This window comes from Zalophus californianus, chromosome 3 (assembly GCF_009762305.2).
Source record: "Zalophus californianus isolate mZalCal1 chromosome 3, mZalCal1.pri.v2, whole genome shotgun sequence".
Classification (NCBI taxonomy): domain Eukaryota; kingdom Metazoa; phylum Chordata; class Mammalia; order Carnivora; family Otariidae; genus Zalophus; species Zalophus californianus.
In genome coordinates, this window is record NC_045597.1 from 75,251,527 (window position 1) to 75,266,509 (window position 14,983).

A 14,983-nucleotide genomic window follows, 5' to 3' on the forward strand; every position below is an offset into this window, starting at 1 on the left:
ATACAGTAATCAATGGGGGAAGCCCTTCGATGCACAGTTCTTTCCATTGTGTGATCCATCCAAACTCAGTGTGGCCTCCTGGACTCTGCTCTCATGAAGGGGCCCTGGACTGGCGGAGCTCATGTTAATCTACAATTCAGATTCTCCTGAGCTCCTGCCACTGAGCAGCGTTTCCTTGGCCATCAGCTCTTGGGGCAGAGCGTATACGTAGCCTGTACCTGCTGACACAACCTCTGTATTATTGTCCCAAGTCCCTATGGCAGCAACTGCCTATTAGTGCAAGAGAAAATTCCAAAATAAAACACGGTCCAATCATTTACTTTAACAAAAGATTTATTTGAAACAGGTTTGTGTAGACATATACCAGTCAACAGGATTGATCAAAGCCACAAATCACTACATTTTCCAAAACCTCTAAAAATACAAGTAAATGCCCTTCATTTGTATTCACTCCAGGAGGGAACCCAGCTCTGCTATAATGTGCGGCTGTAATTTAACAACCAGAGGACATTAATAGGACATGAAAATGGTAACACTTCTAGAGGGAGGGAACAAAAACCCCACACTCCATAGACATGCTCACTACTCTGCTGGGAGCCAATTAAACGTGCCCCCACAGCCCCGCTTCCCTCTGCATAACCAGATTAAAACCTCCCTGTCGCAAACAATATTTAAGCAATCGGAGCACAGATGTGACAGCAGACAGGAGGGCACATGGCTTTGCTGGCATGAGAAAGACACCGCAAAGATGGTGCATTCAAACAGCAATTCAGTGACCTGCAGGAAAGAGGACACATGCAGGCTGCAGACCTAGCTGCTCCTGGCGGAGCCCCCGGGGCCCCACCCCTGCAGTGGCAGGGCTGCAGCTGGTAGCAGGGCCCTTCAGAGGGAGGCTTCCTAGGGAAGCAGTGGGCACACTTCTGAACTCAGCAATCACCGGCAACGTGGGAGAAGGAAGGCGGAGGAATGCACATGTCAGCACACACACTGACTTTATTAATGAAAAGCCCGCCAAGTATCCACTTGTGCAGGGATCCTGTGGGAAGGACAGAAGTCCTAGAACAGGGCGGATTTTCTTTTTCCACTTTTTAATTGGTGTTTACTGATCGACCTGTAGTTGTGTGGCGGTCTTCGGGGGTGACTGAATCCAACGCCGTCGGAAGTGGGTTCACATTCCCACCTTCAGGCTGTCCCCCCTCCTTCTGGCCCCTTCTCTGCGGCACAGAAGAGCTTGCCTATAAAAGGCTCTTGATAAGCTCTCTTGACCCCTCAGTTTCCTGGGCAAGGTTATTTGGATAGCGCTATTACCTCAACTTTCTTCTTCCTATTTCTGTCATAAATCAAAGCCACCTGACACTTTGTTCCTGACTTTTAAAAGGAACAGGTCTCCTTTCTTTCGTTAGCCAGGTCAGAAGAAATGCCGATGGGCTAATCTTGGGAGCATATTTTTCTTGGTCTGGAGCCTGAGAGAAAGAGCAGAGTGGATGTCTCTAAGGCAACCAGGGCAAGAGATTGTCATTGACAATGAGCCAGCCCAGTGTAAAAGAATCACTCTTTTGTCTCCCCTCAGTGAGGGGAGCAGAGGTGTTGGTCAGAGTTAACAGCTATGGATTATGCTTGGGGTGGGGTAACAGGGTGAGCTCGCCCCTCTTTTCTGCCCCCTTTTGCTTCACAGCTTCTGAACACTATGTTGGCTCAGTAGCCTTTTCTTCCCGTTAAAGACTGCATGCTGGTTGGTCACACTCAGACCCCACAAGCTAAGAGAGAACTTTCCACACAGTGCCAGTGGAACCTTGGCATTCAATGAAGCTCTTGTAATGTCAAAGGAAATGTGTACTGTGGGACAATATGGGATGCTGAGAAAAAAAATAAATGAGGAGTACAACACATCAAAGTAGAGTATTTCAGGTCTATTCCTTTCAGGGATACTTATTAATATATTCTGGGGGACCTTGGACTCTCACCTCTACGACCCACTGGAAACCCTTCTCACCAACCTCTTCGCCTCTGAGGATGGGAAAGTGTCCAGGATGAGGCTAAACAATCTCGCCCGAGGCTATACTGAGACCAACAACTGTCTTGAGCCAGTGGAGAACCAGCAACAAAGCCAGCTGATGTATGCTTTCCCTTTGAAGGGGGATGGCTGTCTTTTCACTATCTCCATCATTACTAAATTTGCTAATACAAGCATTGGCATGATGAAAGTATTTAACGAATATGATGGGGGATGCCATCTTTTACCTTGACCTGATAAACTCATTTCTTTGCCAGGTTATTATTTCGGGCTCTGCTTAACCACAGTTTCCCTGTTTCCATTTTTTTATGGATCCCTGGAGATGAAGTCTACATTTCAAATGCTGAGACTGAATTGCTCCTTGAATTACCTTGGGACAATGACCCTTGGTAATAAACCAAATGCCAGCTGAAATGTGTGCACTTCCTTCCCATGTTCAAGACGAAAGACCACCTTGTCCTCTTGCAGAGTTTTGCAAACATTCTATTCAACTTACGGTCTAAGACATAAACCCCTAGGAACAGAAATAGGATTAAAAATTCTCTTCAAAAAATGAGATAAAGGGTCATTGTTATAGCAAACAGATTACAGACTCTAGCTTTCTTTAAAAAAATTCAGTCGTAAAGCCTGTAATATATACATCTATATGCATTTTCAGACATTAGTTACTCATATTCACTTCTTTTTTTCATTATTCACTGCTTCTTGACAAGTTATCACTGATTTTCACTGCCAGCTCCCTACAGCAAGACCTGAAGCCTTGTCAAGGAAAAGAAAATGTCAACAGAGTTCCCAGCCATGCTTTGCTAAAACTCAGGTTCACGTTTTAGGGTATTACTCCATGGATGTTAAAGCAACAGCATCTCCTTTCTCCAAAGGAAGGTTTTGTATGCTCTACTGATCCTCCCCCCCCAAATGATCACATGTGTGCTGGGAGATGGGAGAACATAACACTGGTCAAGAAGTCCTGAATATTCCACAGAGAGGCAGGATGGACACATCAGCCACACCCCAAAATTATTACCAAGCCCATTCTGATCAGCAATGAAGTGCTAATCTGGACAACCAGGCAGAAATGGTTGGTTTATTCTGTTCTCCTATCCCGCCTTTTCAATGGGCACTTTCCCCAGCCCCCCTTGCTGGTCCGTGCTGGTGTGTAGTGGAACTCAGAGCTAATGCATGGAAGGGCTGCTCTTTGCCTTCTGCAGACTCAGCCAGAACAGAACACACACTCGTAAGTAAGAGTCGGCAGTCTGTGTACGACAGCAGACCAAGGCTGGCCCTCAGTGGATTCTGCTACTTTAGCCCAATCCAGAGTCCGGCCCTATAGCGCTGACCAAGTATGACCTGTCAGACTGTATGTCACTTACCATGTGGCCGAGTGACAAGTCCAATGTGGCATTTCCACTGAGCTGACAGCCAGAGTACACAACTTACTCCAGCCCACCCTGCTCCCTGGGGAGGGGCCTGTGTGACACTCTGACCTCAATTTGAAGATAGGACAAATGACACAGCCCCTGAGCTGGCCATGGCTAAATATCATACATCACTCATGGTGACAGCTTCTCCTCCTCGAAGCCCAATTTAGTCATTTGGCCACCAGATAGCTTGATCGCATACGACAATTAATAGACTAGAAACGTTTCCCATCTAATGTTTCTTCTGAGTGCACATTTCATTATTGCAAACACTGTTCAGTTGTCAAAAGAATCAGAAAATATACTTAAATCTCAGAAAATGTGAACTGCACTTTAACCTAAAACATAAAATAAAAAATGAAAAGCCCAAAACAAAACATACACACACTGTAATTCACAAATCTAATTCAGAAGACTTCAAGTTTAAGAAAGAGCTAAGTGTCTGACAAAGAATAAGCCTGAGTTCCCCTTTCCAGAGGCTTAGTTCCAAATGGAACCAAGGAGTCAGGATGCCAAACGCACATTCGATTCAAATTTTCATTTCTCCTCTATACTTAGGACATCATCTCTCTGGGTGTCCAATAAAGACCTATACCTCAGTCTGTTATGTTAATTCCAGGCACATTTGTAGGGGGGAGGGGTGTTGTAATTCCTGCATTCAGACAGTCCTTTAGGGATTCATCTCACTGGGCGCTCTAATATTTAACAATGGTTTTCCACCTCGGGGAGGAAGGAATGGCAATTTTCTAAGCCTCACCTGTTCACTGCATTGTTCTGCTTCCCCTTAAGTCCTCCCTGGATCCTGGTCACGTCATAAGCAAAGGATTAGTTTTGTCAATGCAAATTATACTTTAAGTTATTACAATGCCCAATTAAATGTGGATGCTCCAAAAATAAAGGATAAGGAAGCAAAGTGCACTATTGTTTTAGTTCCCAATTTAGCGCAGCCAACCCTCAGAAGAACGGTGCCATTTTAAGCAGTAACAGCTGCCCAGAAGTATTTATGTTAAGCCATCCAAAAATCTGGTTTGGCAACAAAAGTCAAGAGGAGAGAACGTGCCTCCAGGCTGGCCATTTATTAAGGGCTCCAGGTGCTCATATTCATGCCCGAGGGCACGCAAGTTCCGTCCAAATTTAGAAGGTGGGACTCCACAGTTTGGAAAGTCAGTGACGAAGCACTTCTCCTTAGAGTCAGGACACTTTCTTTTCAGAGGTGCCTGTGTCTACCACCGACTGGATTAGGACGGAAACCTCACCCATATAGAAAAGGGCATTTCCGTAAATGTTTGGAATTCTTGCTGATAAAAACTGCATGTCAATATCTTGTTTAGCCTCCTGCATGCATTACCACAACTGTCTGGGCTTCCAGGCTTGATTTCGGTGTCTACTGAGCAGATTTGGCTAACCCGTCCTCTCTGGCCTCCTCCCCGGGGCTCTGTGCTCCTTGCCTCTTGCTGTCCCCTTTGATGGTGATCTTCCTCCACTAGCCTCAGGGGCTCCCTACTCTCCCACCGGGTTCACTCATCCTGCCTGATTTTAGAGTTACAAAGTGACAGGCGTGTCCCTCCGTGGGGCGACATGCTATACATTCACTTGTTTCCCAGCAGTGAAAGTCCAAAATGGGCTCCGAACTCCCGAGAAAATACATGAGGGTCTCACTGAAGTGAATGCCCAAGGTCCAATACTCATTGGGGAATGAGTATTGAGAACCTGACCAGAGCAGGAGTGCCAAAGCATTCTACCACACACAGACCTGCAGGCTTCCCTGTCATTGGAATGCGGCAGAGAAACATTTAGAAAATAGCTATGCTTCTTTTTTTTAGTTCTAGGAGGTGAAGGGTGGTGGCAGAGGGGATTTCTTGAATCCATATCTGAATGTGTGCCAGGACAAGAAATAGTGCACATTTGGGTTGGTTGCCCACCAGCTGCCATGCGCTGAGCACAGCGGTCAGCCATGCAGAAGGTCTGAGATGAGAGAAGCCCGGACAGCCCAGAAGGCACCTGGGAAGAGTGCAGGAGAATGCTAGAAGACCGACCTGCCTGCCTTGCTGGGAGTGTGGCTAAGAGGTTCAGAGAAGCGTTCTCAGGGTCACCACCCTGATGATAGACATTTTTGTGATTTCACTGCAATCAAGAAGCTTATGCCCACTTCATACAAACAAGATAGGAATCAAAACAAGACATCAACCTACCTACAATGAAGTTTACATGCTGCCTGGTGGACTTCATCTGTGAGTGAACAAAAGAAGAAGGAAGCGTGCCCCCGCTCCAATTCCACAAGATGGGTTTCTCACGCAACATAAAACTCTCTTAGCTTTCTCCCAGAACTAGTCCTGATGTTTAAATATTGGTGAAACATAACGTTTTTAATTTCACACCTCACAGAGCACAGTTGAATGCTTCAGAACAAGGTAAACAGAAGTTAGGCCAAGCACTGCGAATGAACTGAAAGGGAACAAAATGGCTTCCCCTGCGGTATCTACTCCAGGTTTGCGAGGGAATGTGGAACTAACAAACTGGTTGGCTAAGGCCACAGAAATGGGTTTTATGGTGTTTTGGCTGCTGACACCAGTCTCTTCTGACAGAGATGTGTTAACACTGGGTGCAACAAACTGCATCTCTTTCCTGGGACCAATCAAGACGACTCACGTCTTATTTCTTCCTCGATTTCTTTTTGGTGGTGTCATAAGCACGGACAATTTCTTCCTGAGTAACAGCTCCATGCTCTTCTTGAGAGAAGGCATACCCATCTGCAAGAGGAGCACACACAGGGATCGGTGAGGAGGAGAATCAGGGTAGCATGCTGGATTTAGAAGAAAAGGCCTTCGTGGGAGACAGCAGCTGACCTTTGCCACACTGGTCTCGCCAGCCTCAGGCAGGTGGGGCACCCGGATGGACAGACCTGTGGCTTGGAAGGGAAACGTGGGCAGAGTGTGGGGTGGGGTGGGACAGGGCCTGACCAGTCCTGGCTGCTGATGCCGAGGCTGGGATGTGAGGGGCTGGGGAGGCGGGGGAGGGTGGCCTCCCTGCAGCTGAGCTCAGCCTGGGAAGCATAAACAGTGGGTCACTGGTCCATGTCTGCACTTTCCCAGCGCCAATCAAGAGGAAAGGCAACTTGCTCAGCTCCAGAAGTGTCCCAGGCTGCCCAACACAGCAGGCTGGCTGGGTAATTTATAGCTGTAAACAGGCCGGGGAACACACACACAATGCTAGTAGGCAAAACTGGCCATGTGCGCATGGATGCTTGTGGCATTCCTGCGCTTATATGGGACTGATATGGACTGGTAATCAGAAATTACAGTGGGTTCATTTTTGTGGAAATAAAGGAAAAGATCACAAGATAAAGTCAAGAGGCCACAGGAAGACCGGGTCTTATCAACAGTTCCAACAAGAGTAATGCTAGCAGCAGGCGCAACAAAATCAGATGCTGTGTGTATGGGGCCTGTTCTATGTACTACACACAAACAGCTCATTCATTACCCCAGCAGCCCCATGAGGCAGGTGATAGTATTCTCCCCATTTCTCAGATGGGGAAACTGAGGCACAGGGTGATTTTTTTTTTTTTCCCCCCATGACTTGCCCAAGGTCACAGACCTAGTGAGTAGTATAGCTGGGAGCCCAACCCAGGCAGTGGTTCTGCAGGACCCACACTCTCCCTGCATCTCCAGTTCTAGAGAGAGATTCAGCATTTAAAAGCCCACAGTAGGGCCCTCCTTCCTAACTGGTCCTCCCCGCTGAAGGAGCATTTATAAGACTCTCTCTCTCTCTGTTGGCTTACCTTTCTGGGTCAGGGGTACGGAAAAGTCTCACAGCTGGATTAGACATTCTGGCCCAAAGACAACAACAGTAAAATGTCTGACAAGGGTGACTCCCATCCATGTGTATATATGACTTGTCAACAGACATGTTTGTTCACTGTCACGTTCTTTAAAGGGGAAAATGAAATCAGAAATTGTGCCCATGTACCACCTCCTGGATTGCTAATTATTTTACTCAGACCCCTGGCTTACAAAGGAAAGTTTTTGAACTATAAAGACATAGAACAGCAACGTATCTGGTGGGGATGGTGAGGAAGGCGCTCCGCTAGAGGATGCTCAGGGTGACTTCGTACTCTGCCTGTGCTCATAAGCCAGAGTCTCTGCCCCTGGGCTGGCGCCCCAGCTCCCCTGGCCCCCGCCTGAGGAAACTCCAGGGCTCAGGAGAGCCAACCTGGGAGGTGAGGCCTTGTCTGCACGGGTGGCCTGGGAGGCAGTGACGGCCCCAGGCTAGGTAGCGGGGCGGGTGGGAGCTAAGGAAGGACTAGTGAAGGATAGGACAGAAAGGAGTCTTCCCCAGGGAGATGTCCATCCACTGGCTCACCTCCGTCTCTAACAAAACCAAATCCAGTGACCAAAAAGCAGCCGGGGCACAGCAGCCCCCAGGCCGGCGCGGGCCCCACCTGGCCGCGTCCGGGAGCGGGCAGTGTCCCTGGGCTGCCCTGCGGGAATAGGCCCAGGGAGGGAGGCCCTGGGGGTGCTGGGTGCAGGGCACTTGAACGTCCTCGTCATGGCTTTCCACACAAGGAGCCTTCAGAGGCCTCACAGGATCTGAGGAGGAAATGCCTCTCCTCCATTCCTCTGAGAGCTTTTAGACTTTCCCCGCATGAGCTGCTTGATCAGTGAGGCCCCAGGGACGAGGAGCCGTCCTCTGTCCAGCTTCGGAGGGGCGGCTCCCTCCCTCGCCTGTGCTGTGGTGGCCCCTCTAGGACAAGGTGCCCTTTGTGCAGCTTTCTGAATGCCATCCGAGACCAGATGCCTTTCCCTGGGATGGTTCAAAGCAGAATCTAGCAAACGACACTGTCTCCTCCAGTCACAAGGCTGTGTTCTGTGGTCGATGTGGATAATCTCTATTCTCCGGTCTTTAAAGGTAACATTTCTAGTAAACAACTGATGTTTTCCTGTGGGAGCCACACAGTGGTCGTCTGTGGCCTGCCGTGCCACCCCAGGTGGACGCTTCTCAACCTGGCAGAGTGTGACTCTGATCCCAAGCAGTGGGGGGCCCTTCTAAGTGCTCTCCATGAGCCGTTCTGGCGGCAGGCTGATGACTAGGGAGCTTTCCACCCTGAAGGCGGCTTTCTTTGCCTGCTCTGCTTTCATCTTGGATCCGGGGCCCAGGGCCTGAGGCAAGAAGGATGCTTCTAATCCTTGCCTGGCAGTAACTTGGCCACAGGACCATGGTTTCTTTAAGTTCTCTGGGTCTTCTTCATTTACTGTTCTGTGAAATAAAGGGCCTGGACCAGGTGGGGTCCAAGTTCCAGCAGAGCTCCCACCCTCCCAATGGGCTCCAGGCTTTTCCATGGCCAACTATACCCAGGCCACAGAATCCTCTCCTTCATTCAGGGCCAATTCACACTCAGCACCAACGGAGGAAGCCTCTACCTCCATACCAGAGAAGAAAGGAACCTGTCGCAACAACCCATCCAAAAAGAACAGCTGCAACTTGTCTTTTTTGGTGAGCTTTTTGGAGGGGGCTCCCGGGGGAGAGGAAGAAATGAAGGGGACTCGTTGAGACAAAAAAAGCAAACATTGTTTGGGAGTGTCCTTGGGAAAGGTAGCTTAGCATCTGGAATTGTCTACTCCTTGGTCAAGTGGAAGGAACAAAAGCCTTGTCTTCCTTTTTCTGTTTTTCATGCACACCCTGCCTATGCCTACTGGGACAGAACCATAGCTGAGAGCTGTGAGGCATCCGTGGCTTGTATTTGACTCACTGGCACGAGGGCCTTCCACTGGGATTACTCAGCCACTCCAGACTGCGAAGGGCTTCCAGGTGTCCACTTGAGAGGACCTTCCCAAGCAAATCTCGTCTCAGGGTAAGTTGAGACCCAGAGGTCATGACCAAAGGGCTTGTCCAGCAGTTCCCATGTTTGCAGAATGTTACACACTAAGATTTCCCTCACTAGACTTTCTTAGCCTCCGCAGAGACTTGAACTCTGCAACTCAAGAAGGGAAAGGAGGATGGCTTGGTAGGGTTATCCTGGGGCAGGGGTGTCTCCCTGGTTCAGATATAATAGTTTCCTCTCAGAAACCAGGCCTGGTGGGAGATACGGCTGTAATGGGAAAAGTTTTAGTGGGGCAAAAGAGGCTATGACCACCCAACTAGCCTTTGCCTGTCCAGCCTACATCCCTCAGCCTGACAAAGATGCACCATCAGGGCACCAGCTTCTGCCTGATGAACATTTAGCCGCCATTTGCATCCAAATGGGGAGCTCAGAGGAAGCCTCCAGCTCTTAGCCTTTCCCACTTTCATTCATCTTTCAGGAAGTCCTGACAGCCACAAAGTAATGATGGGGGCTTGGGGAAAGCCGTCCATGGACCCAACTCCTGCACTTCCCCGGGCTGGCTTCCAGGGAAGCATCTGCTTCCTAAATGCTCAGCTGCAGCCAGAATCTGGGGGCAGAATAGGGTAGGTGAAAAGGGATGGAAGGGGAGGGGAGTGTCTAAGTTGTTTTGTATTCTCCTGATAGAACATTTGGTGAAGTCCATAAAATCATGTCATTTTTTTTCATTATTTTGGAATAAAACTCCCCTTAAATAGCTCTGATAACATCTTCATGAGAGTAGAAGTTTCCTGTCTGGAAAAAGATTCCTAAAAGCAACAGAAGTGGGGACAACCATGAGGACAACAAGGAATTAAGACTGTAGGAAATGCTGATCTCAGTTATACATACTGTGTGTTGGTGTCCTGGTGTCCTGCAAGGGACTAAAAATGCGGCCAAGGTGAGAGTTGTCCTTCCGGTTTTCTGGGAAGACAGGCCCAGAACAGTGGAAGGACAGATCCAGGAGGGAGAGCTATGCTGGAGGCTGACAGAAGAATGCAGAACTTCTCACAGGCCACGACCACTTCCGGTCTCCCCATGGCCTTCTCTAGTTACTGACAGAACGTTTGGTTATCGATCGGTTTCTCACTATTAGTTGCTGGGTGTTTTTAAAATGTGGTGTGATTTTAGAGGCTTTTTTATCTCTTGTACTTGCTCATTCTAATTTTCTTTTGTCCTTCAAAATCCCAAGTTAAGAAAATTTTTTTAGTAGTTTTGAGACATTTTATGACTCTCCTGTAAAAGTTTTTACTCGGTCTTTGATCTCAATATATGTATCCTATATATTCTTCCTAGGGTTATTGTGAAATATTTATTAGAGAAGCAGCAGGGCTCCATGGCATGAACCCCACTGTTTACAGAATCAGTACTCATTTTCTCTGTGTCTGCTAGAAAGAAGGTGCTTTATATACATCGTCCTAAAGCCTCACAAAGACTGTGTAAGATGTGTATTATTTTTTTTCCCTTTTAGATGTATATTATTAGATTTCTTTTTTCCCCTCAGTGGAGGAAACAGAAGTTTAGAGAAATATGTACATCGCCCAAAGTTACTCAACTAGTGGCAGAAAAAACCTGGTAATACCTCACATTTTTTGGACTCCATATCGTCAGGTGCTATTCCAGGCTCTTCGTATAAATGATCAAATTTAATTCTCCCCCCAAACCCAGTTCTTACATCATCTCCATTTTACAGATATAGAAATGGAGAGGTTAACTTACCTAAGTGCACAAAAAAGTGACAGAGCTGGAACAGGACCCTCAGGCAGCCCAGCTCCAGAAGCGGGGCCCCACAGACCTCATTCCCTGGACTGTACCATCAAGCCTCCTGACCGGACCTCTCTCCTGGCTCAGAGAGACCACGGCTGACCCAGATCGTTGGGGCCTTGCTGGGCCAGTTACTATACTACACTGGCCTGAGCCTCTGCCACGTGCTCTTGGGGCTGACAGCACCTACTCCCTGGGACAGGACGCGAAGCAGGTGAGGTGCCACATGGGCTTGGTCTCTGCCATGTTGGTATCCCACGTGGGAAAGTGAGGGGAGGGAGTCCTTCCTTTCCTTCTGTTAGAAGATCTGTGACGATCTGTTGATGGGTGGAGCTCAACCGAGCCTGACACAGACCCCTCAATACCTGTATTATGGATACAAGGATTCTTCACTTCTAAACCACTCTTGTTTCCTTCTGAACACGTCAGGGAGAGAAAGGGAAGCAGGAAGCAGTGTTGTTGAAGAGATGCGAAGTGCACGTGCAAGAGAGGGAGTTCTGGAAAAAGAGGTGGGATTTGGAGGGGCAGAAGCAGGTGACAGGCCACGACATGCCAACAGGCCTCACCTTGGGGAAGGCAGAGATAACCCCCTCCCGAAGGAAACCAGTGCTAACAGCGCCCCTCAGCGGGGAGTCAAGTGGCTTAATTGCTGAAATAGCCCCACAACCCCCGTTAGCTCTGCTACCCATCTTTCTTTCATGGCCTCCTGCCCCCTCCCCTGGGGTCTGGCACATCCCCACTGACCCCGGCTTAGGTTTGGTCCTTTCAACAGAAACCAGGCCTGGCCTCTGGTGTTGAGTGGGGCACCAATGCTAGATGCGGGGCAGCCTTCCTGGGAAAAGTACAGAGACTTTTTCCCCAGTGATTGTCATTGTTTTAATTAATAAGCTAATATTAATGAACTATCTTTGTGGGCAATAATCCAAAAGTAAGATCATTTCAGCCTTAGAACAAAATCCTACTGGGAGGCTGACAGAAGGATCTCGACCACATCAGGATTTTAAGTTTTAGGATTTTGTCATTCAGGCATTTGATTGGGTCCCAGGGAATTACCTGCACTCAAGCTACGCTTGCCTAGGGCCAAATACACAAATTCCACTTCCAAATGTGGGGCTCCGGCTTGGCAGTGGTCTCCAGACATATCAGCACCAGCATGCTTTAACGAAGCCACTGCCTTCCCTGCGTGGCCGGGGCTACTTACGGGGGACACACTGCTGGATGGAGCCTCCCCGGAAGAGAGTGGGGGGTGTCTTCCTGCTGAGCCTCTTCAGTAGGCGGTCACGTTCATTCATCCTGCAGGTAGATCAAATGCAGTCAGTCCTGGTTCATAGAAACACCTCTCAAAGGGCCTCACCCAGTGACTTGAGGTTGCAAAAATAAAACGGACAGGGGAAAAAGGCTTCCTCATGTCAGGAAAAACGTCCAGGTTGGCAAGCAGCTCTATTATTTACAGTAGATGCTATCTCGACACCTTGAGTGCACTGCTCCCTCTTCTAAAAGGTGCTCTGTTTCCAGTCTGTCCTGTCCGTAACGCCTCTCAATGCGGCCTTCCTCTTAACTGAAGCACACTACAAGTGCCCTTTCATACCAGGCTCACCCTTGGCTTTCCAGATTGCTTATGCAAGCAGTGATTTGTTTCTAGGGAAATGTCTTAAAGCCTCCGTTCCACCTGCAGCCGCCTCTCCCCGAGCCAATAAACTCTACCAAGGGCGAGAGCCTCCCCAGGGGCCTTGGGTCCCCAGCAAGAGACTGATTTCTTTTTGCACAACCTGATTGTTATTTTGAAACAGTGAAAACCAAGGTGAGTTTTCTTGGAAAACACAAGGATTAGGAGCTCTTCTTGCCTTCCCTGAAATGATTGCCTCCAAGTCTGGCACCTCTGTAAGGAAATATGGAGCACAGCTGATGTTCATTCCTATAAAGCAAAAGGGGGATGCTTTAAAATTGCCCAGGTAGGCAAGAGGGCTTTGATTTCTTATCATTACAATGTCACTTTGCTTGCCCCAGGAGATTCCTGGTGTGTGGGAGTTTGCCAATGCCCTCTGATATGGGCTGAACTGTGTTCCCCACAGATGCATATGGTGAAGTCCTAACTCCCCAGTTACCTCTAAATGGGACTGTATTTGGAGACGGGATCTTTAAAGAGGTCATTAGGGTGGCTCTTAATCCAAGATGACTGGTGTCTTCTTGAGGAGAGGAGATTAGGACACAGACACCCACAGAAGGAAGTCCATATGAAGACAAAGAAGACAGCCATCTACCAGGCTCAGAAGGAACCAACACTGCCAGCACCTTGATCTTGGACTGCCAGCCTCCAGAAGTGTGAGAAAATAAACCCTGCTAAGTCACTCAGTCTGCGGTACTTTGCGATGGCAGCGTAGCAGACAAATCCCCCGCAGATCTGCTGTTTGTGGGAACGTGAGGCACAGAAGCTGCAGCTGCCTGCCGTCCCGAGCACATCCCCCACCATGTCTGTGGGCCTTGAGCCTGAGGAGGGTGATCTCCTGATCACAGTCCACTTCACAGCGACCTCAAGGGCCTCAAAAGAACGGGGCCCAAGGTATTCTCAATAGTTCTCTGAGCTGAAGTTCATTTTGCCCTTGAGTTTCCAGAAGAGAATATTTTCTGATTATGTCAGTTGAAAGGACAATGTTTAATTCATCACCAATTAAAGGTGAGCCTCAGCTAGCTAAGCTTGGCAAAATGTCTGATGGCTGATGAGGAAAAACACTTTTTCTATCCCTTCACAGGCTTTCCCTTCTCTCTCATGTCTTTTTCTTCCCTGGGCCAAATTAATCTCACTGGGCCCTGCTGAGTGACTGCCCCGGCCAGCAGCCGACAGGAGCAGACGACCGAGGAGGAGCCTGTGAGTGTGCCGGGTGCCGTCTGGCTGGTAGCTCGCTCCCTGCTGACAGTCTGCGGTTCCCTGTGCTGGCTGCTTTCAGGACAGACGGAGGGTAATGAAGGGCTGTCCTCCCTGTGTGAGCCAGCACTGGCCAGGATGCCTCCATGGAAGGCACTGCCAGGCTCTGCCCAGGGCATGTGTGAAGATGGGGCACCTGAGGGCTGGGCTGCAGCTCCCTAGGGCAGGCTCTCCAGCCAGGTTGTGGCAAGGAAAAGGCACTCCCTCCCCAGGAACCTAGTGGACAGACTCAGCCTACGCTCCGCCAGCACACCCGACCTCTGCCCTGGCCATCCCTGTGCCTCCACACTCAGGTCCAGAAGCTCTGCCAGCGGTGGGGCGAATGAGAACTTCACAGGACCACACAAGTGGGAAATCCCACATCTTGGTCTCTCACAGGGCAGGTGAGGAGACTCGGCTGTACCAAACACAAAGGTCACAGGATGCATTACTGGCACTGTTCCTGCCCCTGCCTTTGCGCCGTGCAGGCATCCCTAATTCCCTCGTGAAATGGTGTATGCTTCTCTTTTTTATAACGAAACACTCCAAACGCATAGAAACTAATACGGCGAATGTCCACCAACCTGCTCAGCTTTAGCAAATGGTAGCTCCGCCGCTTGACCCCTTGTTTCAGAGGGACCCACTCTGTCCTGCAGCCCTTCCTTCCAGGTGGCAAAGGCTCCATAGGGCCAAGGAGACATGTCCACCCAGAGCCCATGCCTGTCCCCCAGCCCAGGTATTTGGGACACCAGAAGTCCCTGTTGAGTGACACCTCTCCAAGCTGGCATCCAAAGCCAACTTGACCTCCTCACTATCTTCCTAAGAGCAAGACCCTATAGCCAGTGTGCACTCTCCTAGGCCTGTGGGTGGCCAAGGAGTGGTTTTTTGCAAGGGATATGTATGGATGGGGATGTCCAAACACATGTGTGCAAACTCCTTCACAGTTTAGGACAGAGCTGGGGTCTGCTAACTCTTCTCCATGCCACCACTTTCTGGCTCCAACCCCCAAAGAATCTGGGAATCACAAAGCA

General features: G+C 49.1%; 1 protein-coding gene across 6 annotated transcripts in view; it reads right to left on the reverse strand.

The window, feature by feature from the left end:
- Nucleotides 1-315: 315 nt before the first annotated feature.
- Nucleotides 316-14,983, reverse strand: part of ATP8A2 (ATPase phospholipid transporting 8A2) — a 581,949-nt gene continuing 567,281 nt past the window's right edge. For all 6 annotated transcript variants that reach the window (XM_027591115.2, XM_027591114.2, XM_027591112.2 and 3 more), the window contains 2 exons: nt 12,252-12,343; nt 316-6,182 (listed from right to left, as the gene is read on the reverse strand). In XM_027591115.2, coding sequence (XP_027446916.1) covers nt 6,085-6,182; nt 12,252-12,343 — 190 coding nt within the window. In that variant the 3' untranslated portion in view covers nt 316-6,084. The remainder of the gene's footprint in view (nt 6,183-12,251; nt 12,344-14,983) is intronic.